Consider the following 15,414-nt stretch of genomic DNA (forward strand, 5'->3'; position numbering starts at 1 on the left):
GAGCCAGGCGTAACTTCCACGCATGGACATTGGAGCACAGCTATTTTATCCTGCCCTGTGCTCACACAGCCGCCATGCGCTGTTAGCATTGCAGACGTAGCAGACATTGTGTGTGCTTTTCGTGTGTCCAAAGGGAATGCAAACAAAAGCGCCTCTCCAATACGTACTTGTATATTTAAACAAAAGCGCCCCCACGTGACTGATATTACTTGGTCATGGCAGGATTTTAACGCACGTGGTTGGCGCCTGAACAGAGGCGATCGTCCGAGGCCACAGATTTGCTGTCTGTAGCTCAAATTACCCGACTGCATTTGAAGCCCGCATGACAAACACTTCGAGGCGTTGACATGGAAGTTAATATTTGACTGCGTTCTCTCGGTGGGAAGCACGTGAAAACTCTTGTCGGGAAGCTGCGAGTGCTCGCTTCCTGCAAGCCAGTGACAGCCGCTTTAGCTAGAAAAACTGCACTGCACGAATTGACCTCAGTGGGAACCATAAAGGTGCTGCTTCAGGAGCCAGAACAATAGGGAACAAATGACAAACTAAAGACAACCGAGTGTGCCCGCCCATCTCATATGGCGGCAGCAGACGACCTGTGCTGGCCGCGCGCACAGTCCTCTGCTCGTATTTCATTGGACTCCGATATTGCTCGCGCTTTTTTTCTGCTACTGTGCGTTTCATGGTGGTGGCAAAGTACGGCTCCTAGCAAAATTATTGCGCACACTATCATGCGAAGGACAAGCAGCTCTTTTCAAAGACAAGACATTTTCGCAGAGTTACCGGCTTACACGTGATAGCTTGATGATGCAGTGCCTCAGTGAACCCCACGCGTGCAACACTAATCTCTAATCATTCACGACCAAGTTCAACACTGCTAATATGCAGCGGCAAGACATAATTACTCAATGCCAAATTCGAAAGCCGTACGCGATCACAAATTTCCCATGATCTTCAGACCCACATGTTGTGCTCAGTCTTACGCAAAGGCCTTATTCGACGGGTCCTCATCACAGCGAAACGTGAACTGTGCGCGCTTGCTTGCTCGGTAATCCGGTACTCATGGCCGCTTCCGTGACCAAATCATTGCGAAATTGGCTTCCTCAGTGCAGTCGACAGCCATTTCGGTGCTGCTTGCCTTTCAAGAAACCGAAGTATAGGCCGGCATTCCATACTTTGCGGGCAGGATGTCCGATCTACAATTACCTATCTTTGCGCAAGGGCATTTTTGGATGGGCTGTGACTGCAAGTAAAGCAAAATTGTGCAACATGTTTTTTATTCATTGTGAAAGCTTATGTTCAGGAGAATAAGTGATGAAAGAATAAAAATATCAAGAATGGTTTTTTTGATCTCGCCAGTAGTTTTCCTTGCAGGCTCTTTTTTTAATTTAGCGCGATTATATCTTTTTATCAGCAAGTGTTTTTAATATAGTCTTCGACAGTTTTATAAATAAGCACGCTGAGAACACAACGCAAAATTTTCACTACTCTGTCATAGGTCTTTTTTTGTAAAATAAAGGCCCGCAATTTAGGCAAATAAATGTGTTTTAGGTCAAATTTAGGAATTAAAAAAATATACCCTACGCAGAGAACGACAATATAATTGAGCGTAAGCGCAAGTACGCTATATTTAGTTAAACAAGTTTCAGTTCCGTAGTTTCAATATATTTTCTTTGTTTTGCAACGCCCCCTCCCCCCCCCAAAAAAAAGAAAAAACAACAGAGCAGGTAAGTGTGTCACGCCACCTCTTCGTCACTATTAATTCGCTGTGCTACGAAAAAAAAAAAACTGTACCTAAATGAATTGCGGATCTCTTCTTTCTACTCATCGGGCAACACTATATAAAATTTTGAAAGAAATTTCAGGCATACTTTGTTCGATCTTGTGGGTTTAGAAAAAGTGCTTAACGATTTATTGTACTTCGTACTTAACTATGGGAGAGCTGAAATCCGTCCCGTGAGCCTCACACTTGATGAGGTGGCGTCGACAGTAATTTAAGCACTGGCCCATTTCGACACGAGGTCGCCCTCTGTCAAACCCTTGAAACTCGCATTCGCACGATAGAAATTTCAGCCATGCTTTCGTTGGTTTAGAAAAAAAGCGGTTAACAATTTAGAGTACCTAGTACTCGACAACGGCAGATCATAAAGCCGTCCCGTGGGGCCCACCCTCCATTTGACCGCATGGACAAGAATTACGCTCGGGCCGGACGCAGGCTCCGAATAAGAAAGAGCGTTAGAACAGCATATAGCTCTTTACGTGTGTTTAGAGAAGGTGGCTCATGATTTAAAGTACTTGGAACTTTACTATGGGGGAGCATAAAGCCGACCCGTAAAAAAAAATGAGGACAATGTTTAGTAAATGTTGTTAACGATTTAGAGTGTTTCAAAAAATATTATTCTATCTGGGGACGCTACAAACCTATGGAACCAGGCTCTATGCAACAAGCACAAAAGCAAACAAATGACAACACGCATGTATGACACCTTTAAATTAAAGTGTCCAAGTCTGAGGGGGGTGTCCCTAACACATGTTTCTAATGACTACATACATTACACATGTACAGTAATCACAATATCGGCAATGTATATGATTATATATGTACAGAGTTTACAAGACTTGATGAAGATGTTAGCAAATGTATACAACAGTTATCAAGATGCGTGTAATTTACATAGTTTACAGCGTTAGAAAGAAGTGCATATGTAGAAGCACCAACACGCATACAGGGCATACACAAACACATAGAAATAGTAAACACATACAATTTACATGCATTAATCAGATACTAACAGGTGACCTGGCTATAGGAACCAGGCCAGGTGGAAGACTAACCGAACACGTCTATCAACTATGGACAGGAAGCAGCACGATCATTGTCGTAGAAATTCTTCCTCCCCAAGGAAGAACAATTCCTCCGACAGAAACGATAGAAGCTCGGAGTATAAGCGTTCCAGAATCGGAAAAAGAGCACGACGACGATGATATGCCGCAACAGCTTCGCACCTATTACGCCACAAACAAAAAGCTCCCGCAGCTACTAGGCGTGCAAAGCGACTACGCGAGCAGCGACCAGATGTGACACAGCATTTAACACCTAGGTCATGGACACCAGTGTTAACTGCCTTCCAAAACACCTTTGCAATGACACATTCCTGCAGGATATGCTGGTTAGACTCCTGTAACGGACATTTAGAACAAGTGGGAAATGGGACCATGCCCCACTTCTCCAGTCTGTCCCGTGTGAGAGTATACTCTCCATCCGAGACGCCACATGAACTTAGAAGTGTGCCAGCTTGGGTTAATTGGTATGGCATGACGATACTTATAGCACGAGAACAAAACGACGACACAGAGACAAGAAGGACAGTCTTTCGTGTCCTTCTTATCTCTGTGTCGTCGTTTTGTTCTCGCGCTTTAACTATCGTCATGCCACATGAAGTCACGGAGATGACCAGGCAAAAAAAAAAAGTGATGCCGTTATATCCCGCTCCACGAGACATGTCTCGATCGTGCTAGACGGGCTGGAGAAACCAGAGGAAGCTGAAGAGCCGCCGTCGTATCTAAAATACGGCTTTCTAGAATGTCCACATTTGGGCAAATCTGCTAGGCGTGACGATAAAATGCTACTGCCGTGGAGTAAAATTCAGCCACGTTCAGTGCTTGTGGTCCAAAATTAGGCCATGCATCTGGTTATTAAATAGCGTGTTTTGGTGAAAAGAAATAGCAAGCAAGATTAAAGCGAGACACTGATCACCGTGCAACGAGCGAAGTAAGAATTGCAGGGCAAGCAGGTGACAGAGAACTTGGGGGGGATTAGAAAAAAGTGGGTAACGATTTAGAGTACATGGTACTCTACTATGGGAGAGCTTAAAGCCGTCCCCGAAAATTTACAGGGGAGAAGAACCAAAGAACTTGGAGCACCCATGATATAACGCTAGCACAATTAGAACCGATGGAATCAGTTCCGGAATCTAAGTTTTTTCCGTGGGGCCACAACAGGGGCACAAGGCTTTTGCGCAATTAAAAACAATTTAGTAAATCAAGCTGCCAATATGTCCAAGTGTTAATTTGCAATAGAGCTGTTCTCCACATCGAAAACTGAATTTTATATTAAACTGTCGCTTGCCAGAAAGAAAAGCGAGAGAAAAGGGCAATCATACTTGATGTGTCTGACGTGTCGAAAAGAACTTAGCCGTACTGAAAGTTCCTCGCACTGGACACCGAGAGAAAGAGAGAAAAGATTTTATTGGACACAATGGTCCGGTAATTTGGTCTCGGTGGCTTCAGGTGGCGGCTCGTAGTCCCTGGACTCGGGCGGCATCCTCCGCCTGCCGGACGGCCCAGAGTTCGTCGTTCAGCTCTGGGCTTTAAGGGCCAAACCTCATAAGCGCGAAAATGCACGCGACAGCGACGAGCGACGCTATGAGCGACGAAACAGGGCGTTCGCGCGACGTGTCGCGTGCTCGCTTTCGCGCGATCGCTCGGTTCTCCAGATTCGGACACCGTCGCTCATCGCCCGGAAGTGCTGGGCTCAAGCAGCCAATAGCGAAAAACTGGAAAAGACAAGGACTACATAGGTGCACGTGACCCTGCCCGAGTCACGTATGCGCAACAAGAAATAACGCAATGTTTATTACACATGTGCATATAAAAAAGTGCTGCAAGGCAATAATAAACACTTTCCGTTTCATTACGCAACAATATATCTTATTTTTAAATTGCATACCGCTCGCTACGCGGTTTTCTTGGTGCGAGTAGACGGCCTCATGCCAGCAACAGTGGAATTCGCTCGCCGAAGCCGTCGCGTGAATGAGGTTTGCCTGCGCTAGCGACTGATCGCGCGAAGACGATCTACATCGCGTCGCTTGTCGCTGTCGCGTGCATTTTCGCGCTTATGAGGTTTGGCCTTAAAGGGCCGCCTCCCAGCGGCGGCGTCGCCGACGAAGAAGGTCCCCCGTGGCTCCCGCAGCCGGGGCGGCGGCAAGAACGAGTGAACTCGAGGCTCCCTGTGATTTGGTATTGACGGCCGATATAGGCGCATCGCTATGTCTTCTTTATAAAGAAAAAAAATTACGCCATCTCCCACTGAAGGAATGATTTGGAGATGCGAATCTGCGAACGCTTACACTGGCGGCGACGTTGAAGCTGCCGCTCAGCAGTAGAGAATCCTGGGGAGGCGCAAAGTACGCAGTGATCGCCCGGCGTTTTCTACTGGAAAATGCCAATCATTGCTTATGGGCAGTGATAGACAGGAGACTCTGATTGGGCGCAGAGACCCGCAGTCCAGCTTTAGTTAACGTGCGGACGCTGCGAATTTTCAGGGTCGAAGCTCCTTAGGTGGGGGTCGTTCCCTCTTCCGCTCGCATGTAGTATGTAAGTAGCCGCATCCAGTTAATGAACTGCTTATTAGATGGCGTTGTGTGTATCGTGCCCTTGGAAATAGTATCACTAGATGGCCTTAGTGGTTTTCGGCTCGTTGACGATGAAAGAAGATAGATTGCGCTGTTATAGTGGAAAGTTGATGTTTGGGTCCCATAGCTTGAACCAATGTTTCTGAGACCGAGTGCTGCACGGAGGTCATGCCGAATGTTTCGCACAACTCCCGCTATGAGAAGAGCGCATGCGCTGTGGCAATTTCAAAAGTCTGTATTGTAATTTTGTGCTTGAATGTAGATTGTTTCTGCACCGTCAGGTGGCACCACTAATTCGGTTGCTCACGCTTACTGATACGGTTATGGGATAACACGAAAGCGCTAAGCTTTTGAGCAAACTAAATCTTTCCAATGTTTTTTGCATAACATTTCTTTTGAAGAAAAAAAAAAGGCTTGTGAATCGTTCTAAGTATTTGCAGAACTTGGTATTCGCAGCAGTCCTGAAAAGCTTTGCGAAAAGCTCTTGAACAGAAGAGCGCGTTGTTAACCAGCTGATTTTATCTCCGGACTGACAGAGTTATACATAAACTTCAACCGAGGTCACATCATAGCGGCAATACCAGGGTGACGTTAGCGTTCAGCAGCATACCTGTACACTAGTACCTCGGTGACACTCTGCACGAAGCAGGCTCGGCAACGTAATGGCTAAGTAATCAAAACCGAAAGAGAAATAAATGAAGTCTCTATGTCTCACTACCAAGATTGATCCATCACCTCCAGAACGAGAAAAACTTTTTTTTTTGTATGACAGATGATTGTCGCCTACAATTGGGCGTGTTGTAGTCTCCATATATTTCTATTGTTTTCATTTACTTCAATATCTTCTCTTTTACTTGCTTTTTTGATGAAGGCGAAATTGCTGTAGGGCCGTGTGCTCAGATTTGGGTGCACGTTAAAAAACCGCAGGTGGTCGAAATTTCTCCGTGGAGTCTTACACTACGGCATCTCTCATAATCAAACGGTGGTTTTGGGACGTTAAACCCCACAAATCATCGACCATTTTCTCATTTAACTGGTAATAATTATGGTTTGCATTAACTGTAACTCATGTTGTAATCACTTGTAAGTTTTTGTTCTTATGCCTTCCTTACTTATTAGTTATTATCATTAGAGCTGTAATGTAATTAGCGTGAATTACCTGTGTGTATATATTTTCGAAAATAATGTATCTAATAAATGTACCCTGTCGTCCTTTATGAAAGGGAACACGGGAGCGCGTGACCAATGTTCTGCGGTGGTCGCCTACAGCGCCATCAATCAACAGTGAAATAAAACACGTTCGCTTTCGGCGTCATTTATCAGCAGACAGAATAACCAGTGATGGCCGGTTGAGAAACGCCGCTGGATTACGCTCTCGCTACGATAGCGCTACCGGCGATGCCTGCAGCGCGTCGTCTGCTGTGAGCAAATCGTCCGTGGTTCGCGGACGACACCCGGCACAAATAACCAGACACGGCCGGCCACGGCCAGTCTTGCGAGCGTGGGTCTCGAGACTGGCCGTGACTGGTTATTTTGTTCGCCGATAGATAGCGCCCAAAGCGAACGTTGTTTTTTATCGCTGTCGGTTGATGGCGCTGTAGGCGGCCGCCGCAGAGCAATGGCCACGTGCTCCCGCGTTCCTTTTTATAAGGGACAACAGATTACCTTCTCTTTTCATTTCTTCTACCTAACTTAAGTTGTTCTAAATATGCCCGTCCAGACGGCTGGATGGAGTTCCCAAAAGAGACGCTGTACCCTACTGGGGCCTATGAAGGTGACGAGCTCTTGGACATTGGTGTGCGCCAAGATCCTGCATTCCGGCGTCCTATGCGCTACGACACCAAGAAGCCGGGACCGACCTACTTCTACCACGAACCCGATTCATCGGAGACGTCACTGGAAAACGTAAGTGTTGTTCTTCTAGGTGCGAGGAGGCTGGTTATTTTCGGCCACGATGGTCGCATTTCCATTGGGGCGAAAGGCGAAATCACCAATGAATAGAGTTTTTTAACAGTTTACACACCACCAGACCACTATCCAATGCATTCCTACGGCGTCTTGATGGTCTGGGAAGGTTGACAGACCCTGTACTGGTATTTTAGCGCACTTTGAAGAACCCCAGTGGGTCTAAATTATTCCGTTGTTGCGTAACTATATGGCCCTCATACAGTCCCTATGATGATGTTGTGGTTATAGAGTCGTAAGTGCTAGTATTTACATTTTCGTACAAAATAAAACAGCCTCTTCTGTTTGGAGCTTACTTGGTACTATTACCTTGAGCTGTCTGCTTGCACATGCTCTCACTGACTCACTCACTCACGCACGCACTCAGTTATTTACCTACTAACTAACTTACTTAGCGCGCAACTGCCAGCTTTGCTGAGTGGGAACATAAGCTAAACAAGCCCCGTAGTGCGTCAGTGGTCATGACTGTTGGCTGCTAACCAGAAGGCCGCGGCGGCAGCATTTTGGTGAAGGCGAAAAGGTAGAGGCCTGTGTACTGCGCGACGTCAGCACCCGTTAAAGAACACCAGATTGCTGAAATTTCTGTAGCCCTCTACAATGACATTCATTCTAATAGTATCGTGGTCTGGGTCTGCAATACCCCGTATATTTAGTATAAACAGTATAGGCAAAACATTTTAACATTATGACTTCAGATAGTTAGAAATTCATTAGAACTATAAAAAGCATTTTTACGCACTCATTAGTATTTCTAGTAAGGGGATTATTCATGATGAAGTAATTAGGTGCAGCTTAGCACTATTGCCACCTTTACGCAAACATCCATGCACGCATATAGTTAACTACGTTCCCAGAGTACACAAAACCCTCACAAGATCGCTGTTTGTGGGCCATTGCCCTTAGTGTGCGTGCGTATATTTACGTGAATAAGAGTATACTGAATAACACATAATTACTTGACCATAACAACTGCATATATACTAAAGGTTCTGCTTCATGATGAACTAGACTCCAACGACGACTTTATAGAGAATGAAAGGTGGGTTCTCAATTTTTAGTATATTCACAATCTTGCGGAAACTCCCAAGCTCAAAAAAAAAGGAAGAGAGAAATATAGGAGAACGTTAACGAGACTCGAATCTGGTTTGCTGCCTTACAATGAGGAAAAAGGAAAGAAAATAATGACATTAAAGCGGAAAAGAAGCATGCCTGAAGGCACACACTTGCTTCTCACAAATGTAAAGAAGAAATGAACACTCTGTGGTGGCATACCAACAAGAAGATGGTTCGCTGAGCAAACAAACAGTTCTTCACACATTCTAGATTTCTCCAAGTAGTCTCTCACTTCCTCACTCTCTTGGCTGCTGCTCCAGACGCGCAATCTATTAGTTTTGTCGCGCTGCCATGCTTTAACCTTTGCTAAGCACGCGTATGTGTTCCTCATTGAGGGATCAAGTATAGGGAGATTAGATGTTCTTTGTGCCAGTCATTCTTCCTTCGTCAAAGAAGCTTGGTGTTATACTTTTCTCGACTATCAATTCAAGTTCGTCGTTCAGAGAACGCAAGAAGAGATTGGATGGATCGTCGTTGAAGAGACGGGCGCGTTGAGAGGACACTTCGGAATCGCTTTAGTGGAAGGATTATGGGAGTTTCTCTTGCTTACAACTTCCCCTCGGTGCTTTTCAGTGATCCGATTAGTGAATTTGCCGAAACGACTTAGAATCAGCGTAATGTGTGTGCCTGTGTAGACTGCATGAGCGTGTAAAAACGACGAAGAGAACACCGCTGAATCGGTCGGAGCTATATAAGTGCGCTGAGCGTCGTTACGGAAAGTTCGCCGACAGCTTCGCTCATTGTGTTGGTTTTATCGTTCTGAAGTTTACCTTTTTATCGTCTTCAGGGCTTGCTCCGGTGGCTAGTCAAAGATACACTCTCCAGGCGCGTCTGCGGAGGTTTTATTTCAACCTTTTGATATGTGCGACTTGAAAAAAAAAAAAAAAACCGAACCAGCGCTATGCATTTTATCCGGCGTGTAGGATTAGCTGTTTAGGATTTCGAGAACTAGGTGATATGCCAGTGGTGCTGACTATTTATAAACGCCATCAGAATTCCAGGATGTTGTTGCCTCGAAAACTTGCACGCATATGTTTTAAAAATGAGTGACCAAAAAAGAAGATTATCAGGTTAGTGCTTCACTGTGCTTCGATGCTGTTTGGTTTATATGTGAGAGGTGCCGATACTCATGCTAAGCCTGTCGAAGTCGTTTTAGCCTGTCAACGTTCTGGTATGATAATCTTCTAGTACAATGCAGTGATTCCAATGTCGATGTGCGTTTCAAAGAGAGAGAGAAATAGAAACGAACTACCCATAGAGAATGGGGAAATAAGCCGGAATATAAATATTTTCATCACTATTTTGTGATGGGTAAGGTGTATGGGGGCGCGGAAAAATAAGAAAGGAACAAAGTAAGGGAAGAATCCCACTTTCTCTTATTATGGAGCATACATACAGAGAGGGCACATCGACAAGGAGCGCCTTTTAAGACGCATGGAATTAGTGCGTCGTAAGCGCTTGTGAAGGCATTTGGTATGTCCCACATTGTGCACCAATGTATTGGAACAGAGCTCCTTCGTCATTGCAACTCATTAAACCCACTGAAATTAGCTTTTAGTGGATGGGGAATTGTATAGGGGGTTTCGTAAACCAAACAGCAGCTTAAGCATAACCATGTCGCGCTTTGCAATGTACCATTTCACGTGTGACAAGAGAATGTGGGGTGAGAACTCACGTTAGGTGTGTCAAACCTTGGTGAAAATGTAATCTTATCGTAGTATGGTGTATTGACGGCTACATTATAGCGCATGAGATAATTATAACGTAGCACCCTGCCTTAACATGCCTGTATAGGTAACTTTTCAGACAGTAACAATCTAGTCTCAATTTTTTTTTCTTCTTGGAGAACATAAGTGTCTTCAACTTTCATAGCATAACCAAATAAAATGCTTAGTATGGCGAAACATCTAAACGTTCTTGACTACTTCATTGACTTAGTGACTGCCTCTAAAACACTTGTATTCCATCTCAATTTCGCACCTGAAACACATCAGGCTCAGTCCACGAAATGCTAATGCATTGAAACAGTTGGTTGCTTTACTAGTAGAATTAATGGGTGTTGTTTGGTAATGCGTAATCTACATAGCTCTTGTCAGACGCGCGCAGTACCAGCCGATATGTTCGTGGGTAACGAAAAAAGAGTTCCAGATGTTGTCCGCGCGATGATGCTGCGTTGACGGGCCTAACCATGCCACAAACGTCAGTTGCAGTACATTATAAATAAAAATTCATGCTTCCAGAGCTTATTTTTTGAAATTTGGAGGATATTTTCTAGGGTTTATTAATTTTTTATAGAAAATGTTGTGTTTATCGCAGTTTATTTCTCGCAAACATCTAGTTCTTCAAAAATCGGCGTTTAATTTTGCATTATAAATTAAAGCATTGTGTTCTTAATACTTAATTTTCCGATGAGTGTATTTTTCAATGTCGCTGATAATCCTGTTTCTCCATGCTTTAATTTCCTTTTACTCACTGTTAATAGAGCTGTTGATTGGCCCTGCTGCAAACCTAGTAAAGTGCACTTTTCGGGTGATGCGTGGGGGTTGCAGAAAGGAGGAAAGTTCAGGAGCTAGTCAAGCTGCATCTCAGACTTTTCTCCCAGCTTCCCTTATTTTCTTGACGAAAACTAAACACTGTACTTCATTTTTCTCAATACTCCGCAATAATAAATGAAATTATAATTTAACGAACACACACACACACACACACACACACACACACACACACACACACACACACACACACACACACACACACACACACACACACACACACACACACACACACACACACACACACACACACACACACACACACACACACACACACACACACACACACACACACACACACACACACACACACACACACACACACACACACACACACACACACACACACACACACACACACACACACACACACACACACACACACACACACACACACAAACACACACACGCACACGCACACGCACGCACACACACGCGCGCACACACACACACACACACACACACACACACACACAAACACACACACGCACGCACGCACGCACACACACACACACACACACACACACACACACACACACACACACACACACACACACACACACACAGACGCGTTTTTTTTTCAACAAGCTTCAAGTTTTTGATACGTAGAAACGTAGCTAGGTGTTTGTATTCAAGTATTCATGCATGAATGCTTGAATAAACGCCTAGCTACGTTTGTTCTTATTAGAAACCTAAAGCTTGTTGAAACAAACGCAAGCATACATTCCGAGTTTGTTGTCGCTGAAGGAGGTACGCTCTTTACGATTTTTGATTATTCGAATTGTCCGAATTGTGAAAGGTGTTTATCAGCGAGTTTTTATGAGCTTTTTTTATTTATACGAAAAAATGGAGACGTATTTGTAACTCGTGCGCTTGCCTCTCAGGTGGAGAACGTACGCCGAATAATGATGGCCCAACATCAGCGTAATAAGATGCGCTTCGGGACTCAGGATGATGTTGGACAGGAGGACGCCGTGCTGGACCATCTGAAGGAAGTCGGTGAGTGCGGGCGTCATCTTTTAAGCATGAAACGCCTTCAAGTTCTTTTTTGGGCAACCTTCGAGTGACCTAGCTTGATCCAAAGCCAGTGCCGTTATTTAGGCATTGTTTAGATAAAAAACGTGAACCTTCGGGTACTCAGTCGTAATAAAAGAAATGTGGTTTTCTGACTAACGATCATTTCTACAATACCACATTATCTACGCTAAATGGGGCCTCCCACCTAAGACTCCCTGACGCGCTTTTTCTGCTGAAGCAGCTTTGCAGCTGCTGTGCCATTTGTCACGTGATCACAGAGGGCGGAGCCTACGCGTCACGATGTCGCTGCAAGTGCCCCTGGCATGTCGACGACGCCTACCACTGTTTACAAACATGTAATAGCACTATAGAGCACCACCCAGCGGCAGTCTTTTCCGCCAACGAGCTGAAAAGACAACTGTTCTATGTTGCCAGAATGCACTAAACCGCGGGGTACAAGGCTGCGCTCGTCGGTAGTCGTGTGTCGCTTGTCCTGCGGCGTTCTTCTTCTCATGTGGCTCCCTTTTCGCGCTCTGCTTAGCATGAAATATTAAGCCCATGCCAGCTAACAGCTTGAACAAGAGTCACAGCGTCTTTACTCAAAAGATCCCGTGCTACTGTGGAGATAGCGTATCGACGGTATCGTCATTCACACTCCCATTGTAGCGTCCTGTGCATGTGGTATAGTTTTGTTTTTGGAAAGCGCAACGCGAACAGAAGAGAATGAAGAGGGAACACGAACGACATCAGAGCACTTGTGTTATCGTTGTGTGTTCCTTCTTCGCTTCTTTTATTCGAGCTGCATCATCGAAAGTTATGAACCAATTCGCGCAAATAAAAGTTTCTATTCTCTAGTTTACCCGTCGAACGCAGCAATTTCGAAATGTCGTGCACTCTGAATGAAGCTAACCTTTTCTAAGTCGCGATGCTCGAAAGAATTATTTGTCGGTGAAGTTTTGGACGGTTAGGTTTGCTGGTAGCTTCACCGCAGTGGTCTAGCGGCTAAGGTACTCGGCTGTTGACCCACACATCGCGGGATCAAATCCCAGCTGTGGAGGCTGCATTTCTGATGAAGGCGGAAGGGCTGTAGGCCCATGTACCCAGATTTGGTTGCACGTTAAAGAACCCCAGGTGGTCGAAATTTCCGGAGCCCTCCACTACAGCGTCTCTCATAACCATATGGTGGTTTTGGGACGTTAAACCCCACATATCAATCAATCAAGGTTTCCCGGTAGCCACGTTCCGCGCAATTCTTTACTCGAAGTCTCCTGTTACAACATATACATGATTCATTGCTCACCAAAGCCGCTGCGTTTGCTACATAGCTAAAGTACAGCGGTGGCAAGCCAAGAGGCTATTGCAAATGTGCAGTTTGGCCTGACGCACACGCACTCTAAACGGGTGTAAAACTGTCCGTCACTTCTATCTCTCTTGTCTGCGATTCAAGTACCCCTAGATATAACCTCGACGGACATGCGTTCTTTTAAAAATAAGTTCCCCCTGTTTTTTTTTTATTGAGCTGGTTCTTCAGCTTTCGCAGTGGTTGTATGTGAACTAGCAACGCCAGCCCTTTGTTATATGAGGCAAAGATCCCTACACCAAGGCGATCCGGATGCCTCATGGTGAATCTGTTGCAACTTGCCAAGCACTGACAGTTTTAAGTTCATTCTCATGCTATCAAGACATGTATTGATTCGCTAAACCGAGTTCTCCGACACTGTGGTACCACACAACAAAGTCGCACGGGTGAGCCCGTATATTTTTGTGATTTAGTGACTACTTTTTTTTCGCACGTAGACTTCGCCTATATACCTATCATAAGCGGGAGAATTCGCTCCCGCGAGGCAATGGTTCATAGCCATGATTTTCTTGCTTTGCGATCGGCTATAGATTGACACGATTGTGAGTTCTTCGTGTCACGTCCTATTTTATGTTACAAGTGCAGTAAGAGTCGATGAATTTGGGAAACTACTATTGGAAGCAACGAGTGCATTACCTTTCTCCAAGTAGCCAGTCTGGACATGCGTGCGTGCACGTAGCTGGATAGGTGCGCGTGGAGTTGAACATGAGGGGAAGCCTAGCTTTACTTAGAAGTGACTTGGGCTAGTTGGTATGACATGACGATAGTTATAGCGTGAGAACAGAACGATGACAACGAGACAAGAAGAACATGAAGGACTCATGTCCTTCATGTCTTTCTTGTCTTTTTGTCGTCGTTCTGTTCTCGCGCTATAACTATCGGCTAGCTTCACGTCTGCCACCGTTGGTCAAGTCGTAAAAAAATTAGGCCATGCAACTGTTCAATAAACGAAAAATATAGAAACTGCATCCCTCTCACCATGGCGTGTCTTTTGTCCCCGGCTTTCCGGGGACGAAGGTGGAAAGTACGCAGTGTTTGGAAAGCATAAATAAGGGCAGTATTCACAAAGTTTTCAGTTCGTAAGCGCTACTTTCCATTGGCCATTCGGCTTCTCTGATGACTTGAGCAGCTCCAGAATTGTCTTTTAACACTCTTTTACGAACATATTTACCGCAAGTTGCTTTTGCGAAGAAGGCCCAGGCTTCCTCTGCCTCCATATTATAAGAAAACTGCGTGGCGTTGGCCCTGCACATGAAACAATGTCGAGGCAGGTCTCATTGAGTAAAAGTGTGAAGCAGATTTGGCGCCTCACTAAGATGTCTCCATTTTTATAGCGCAATAAACAAACATGGATGAAAAAGAATGGCATGGTGTGTGTTACAAAATCACCATAGATGGCTAAATGAGCACCTAAGTAGACGGTGGCCTTCTTACGTCCCATTACAATTCTCACGTAGCTGGCAAAATACACAGCTGCCAGAAGGCAGCTTCAGAGATATAACTGATTCTGGCTACTTTTCAGTCTAAATATGATGGCGGCAAAGGAGAATGCTCGGATCGCTGGAATCTCGCTGGTGTGGACCTCTGCACACAATGGGGTGCTGATCGAGGTGCCTAATGCAAGCTATATCCAATTTTTATAGATTTAAACGTGAGAAAGGTAAATGAAGTATGCCTTTCTTAGCTTTTTTTTTCCTCGATGCGAGGAAGCGTCCTGTCGCATGGACGTCATCCACTCGCGTTTCATTCGTCGAAGTACTCGGGCACGCTTCCATCTTCTAAGCTGTTTGCGTGTACTGTCTACCATAGTGTCTAGAAACACAGCCACGGACACAGACCTAAACAACATTCCCAACAATAAACCCTTCATAGACAGACCCCCCCCCCCGCTTCCCCCCGTCTTCCCCCCGTACCTCAACTTGTTCCGAGTTCTGTTAGCTTATATATTTTCGCGTAGCAGTGAAGAAAGGTCGGACGGCAGGAGACTCAAGGGCTC

At 45.1% G+C, this 15,414-nt stretch overlaps 1 protein-coding gene across 1 annotated transcript in view; it reads left to right on the forward strand.

Moving 5' to 3' along the window:
* Positions 1 to 15,414, forward strand: part of IA-2 (tyrosine phosphatase IA-2) — a 624,632-nt gene that overhangs the window by 196,903 nt on the left and 412,315 nt on the right. The window contains exons 8-9 of the mRNA XM_037429474.2: positions 7,132 to 7,316; positions 11,926 to 12,040. Of these exons, the coding sequence (XP_037285371.2) occupies positions 7,132 to 7,316; positions 11,926 to 12,040 (300 nt within the window). The remainder of the gene's footprint in view (positions 1 to 7,131; positions 7,317 to 11,925; positions 12,041 to 15,414) is intronic.

The sequence above is a fragment of the Rhipicephalus microplus genome, chromosome 1, assembly GCF_043290135.1.
Source record: "Rhipicephalus microplus isolate Deutch F79 chromosome 1, USDA_Rmic, whole genome shotgun sequence".
Classification (NCBI taxonomy): Eukaryota; Metazoa; Arthropoda; class Arachnida; order Ixodida; family Ixodidae; genus Rhipicephalus; species Rhipicephalus microplus.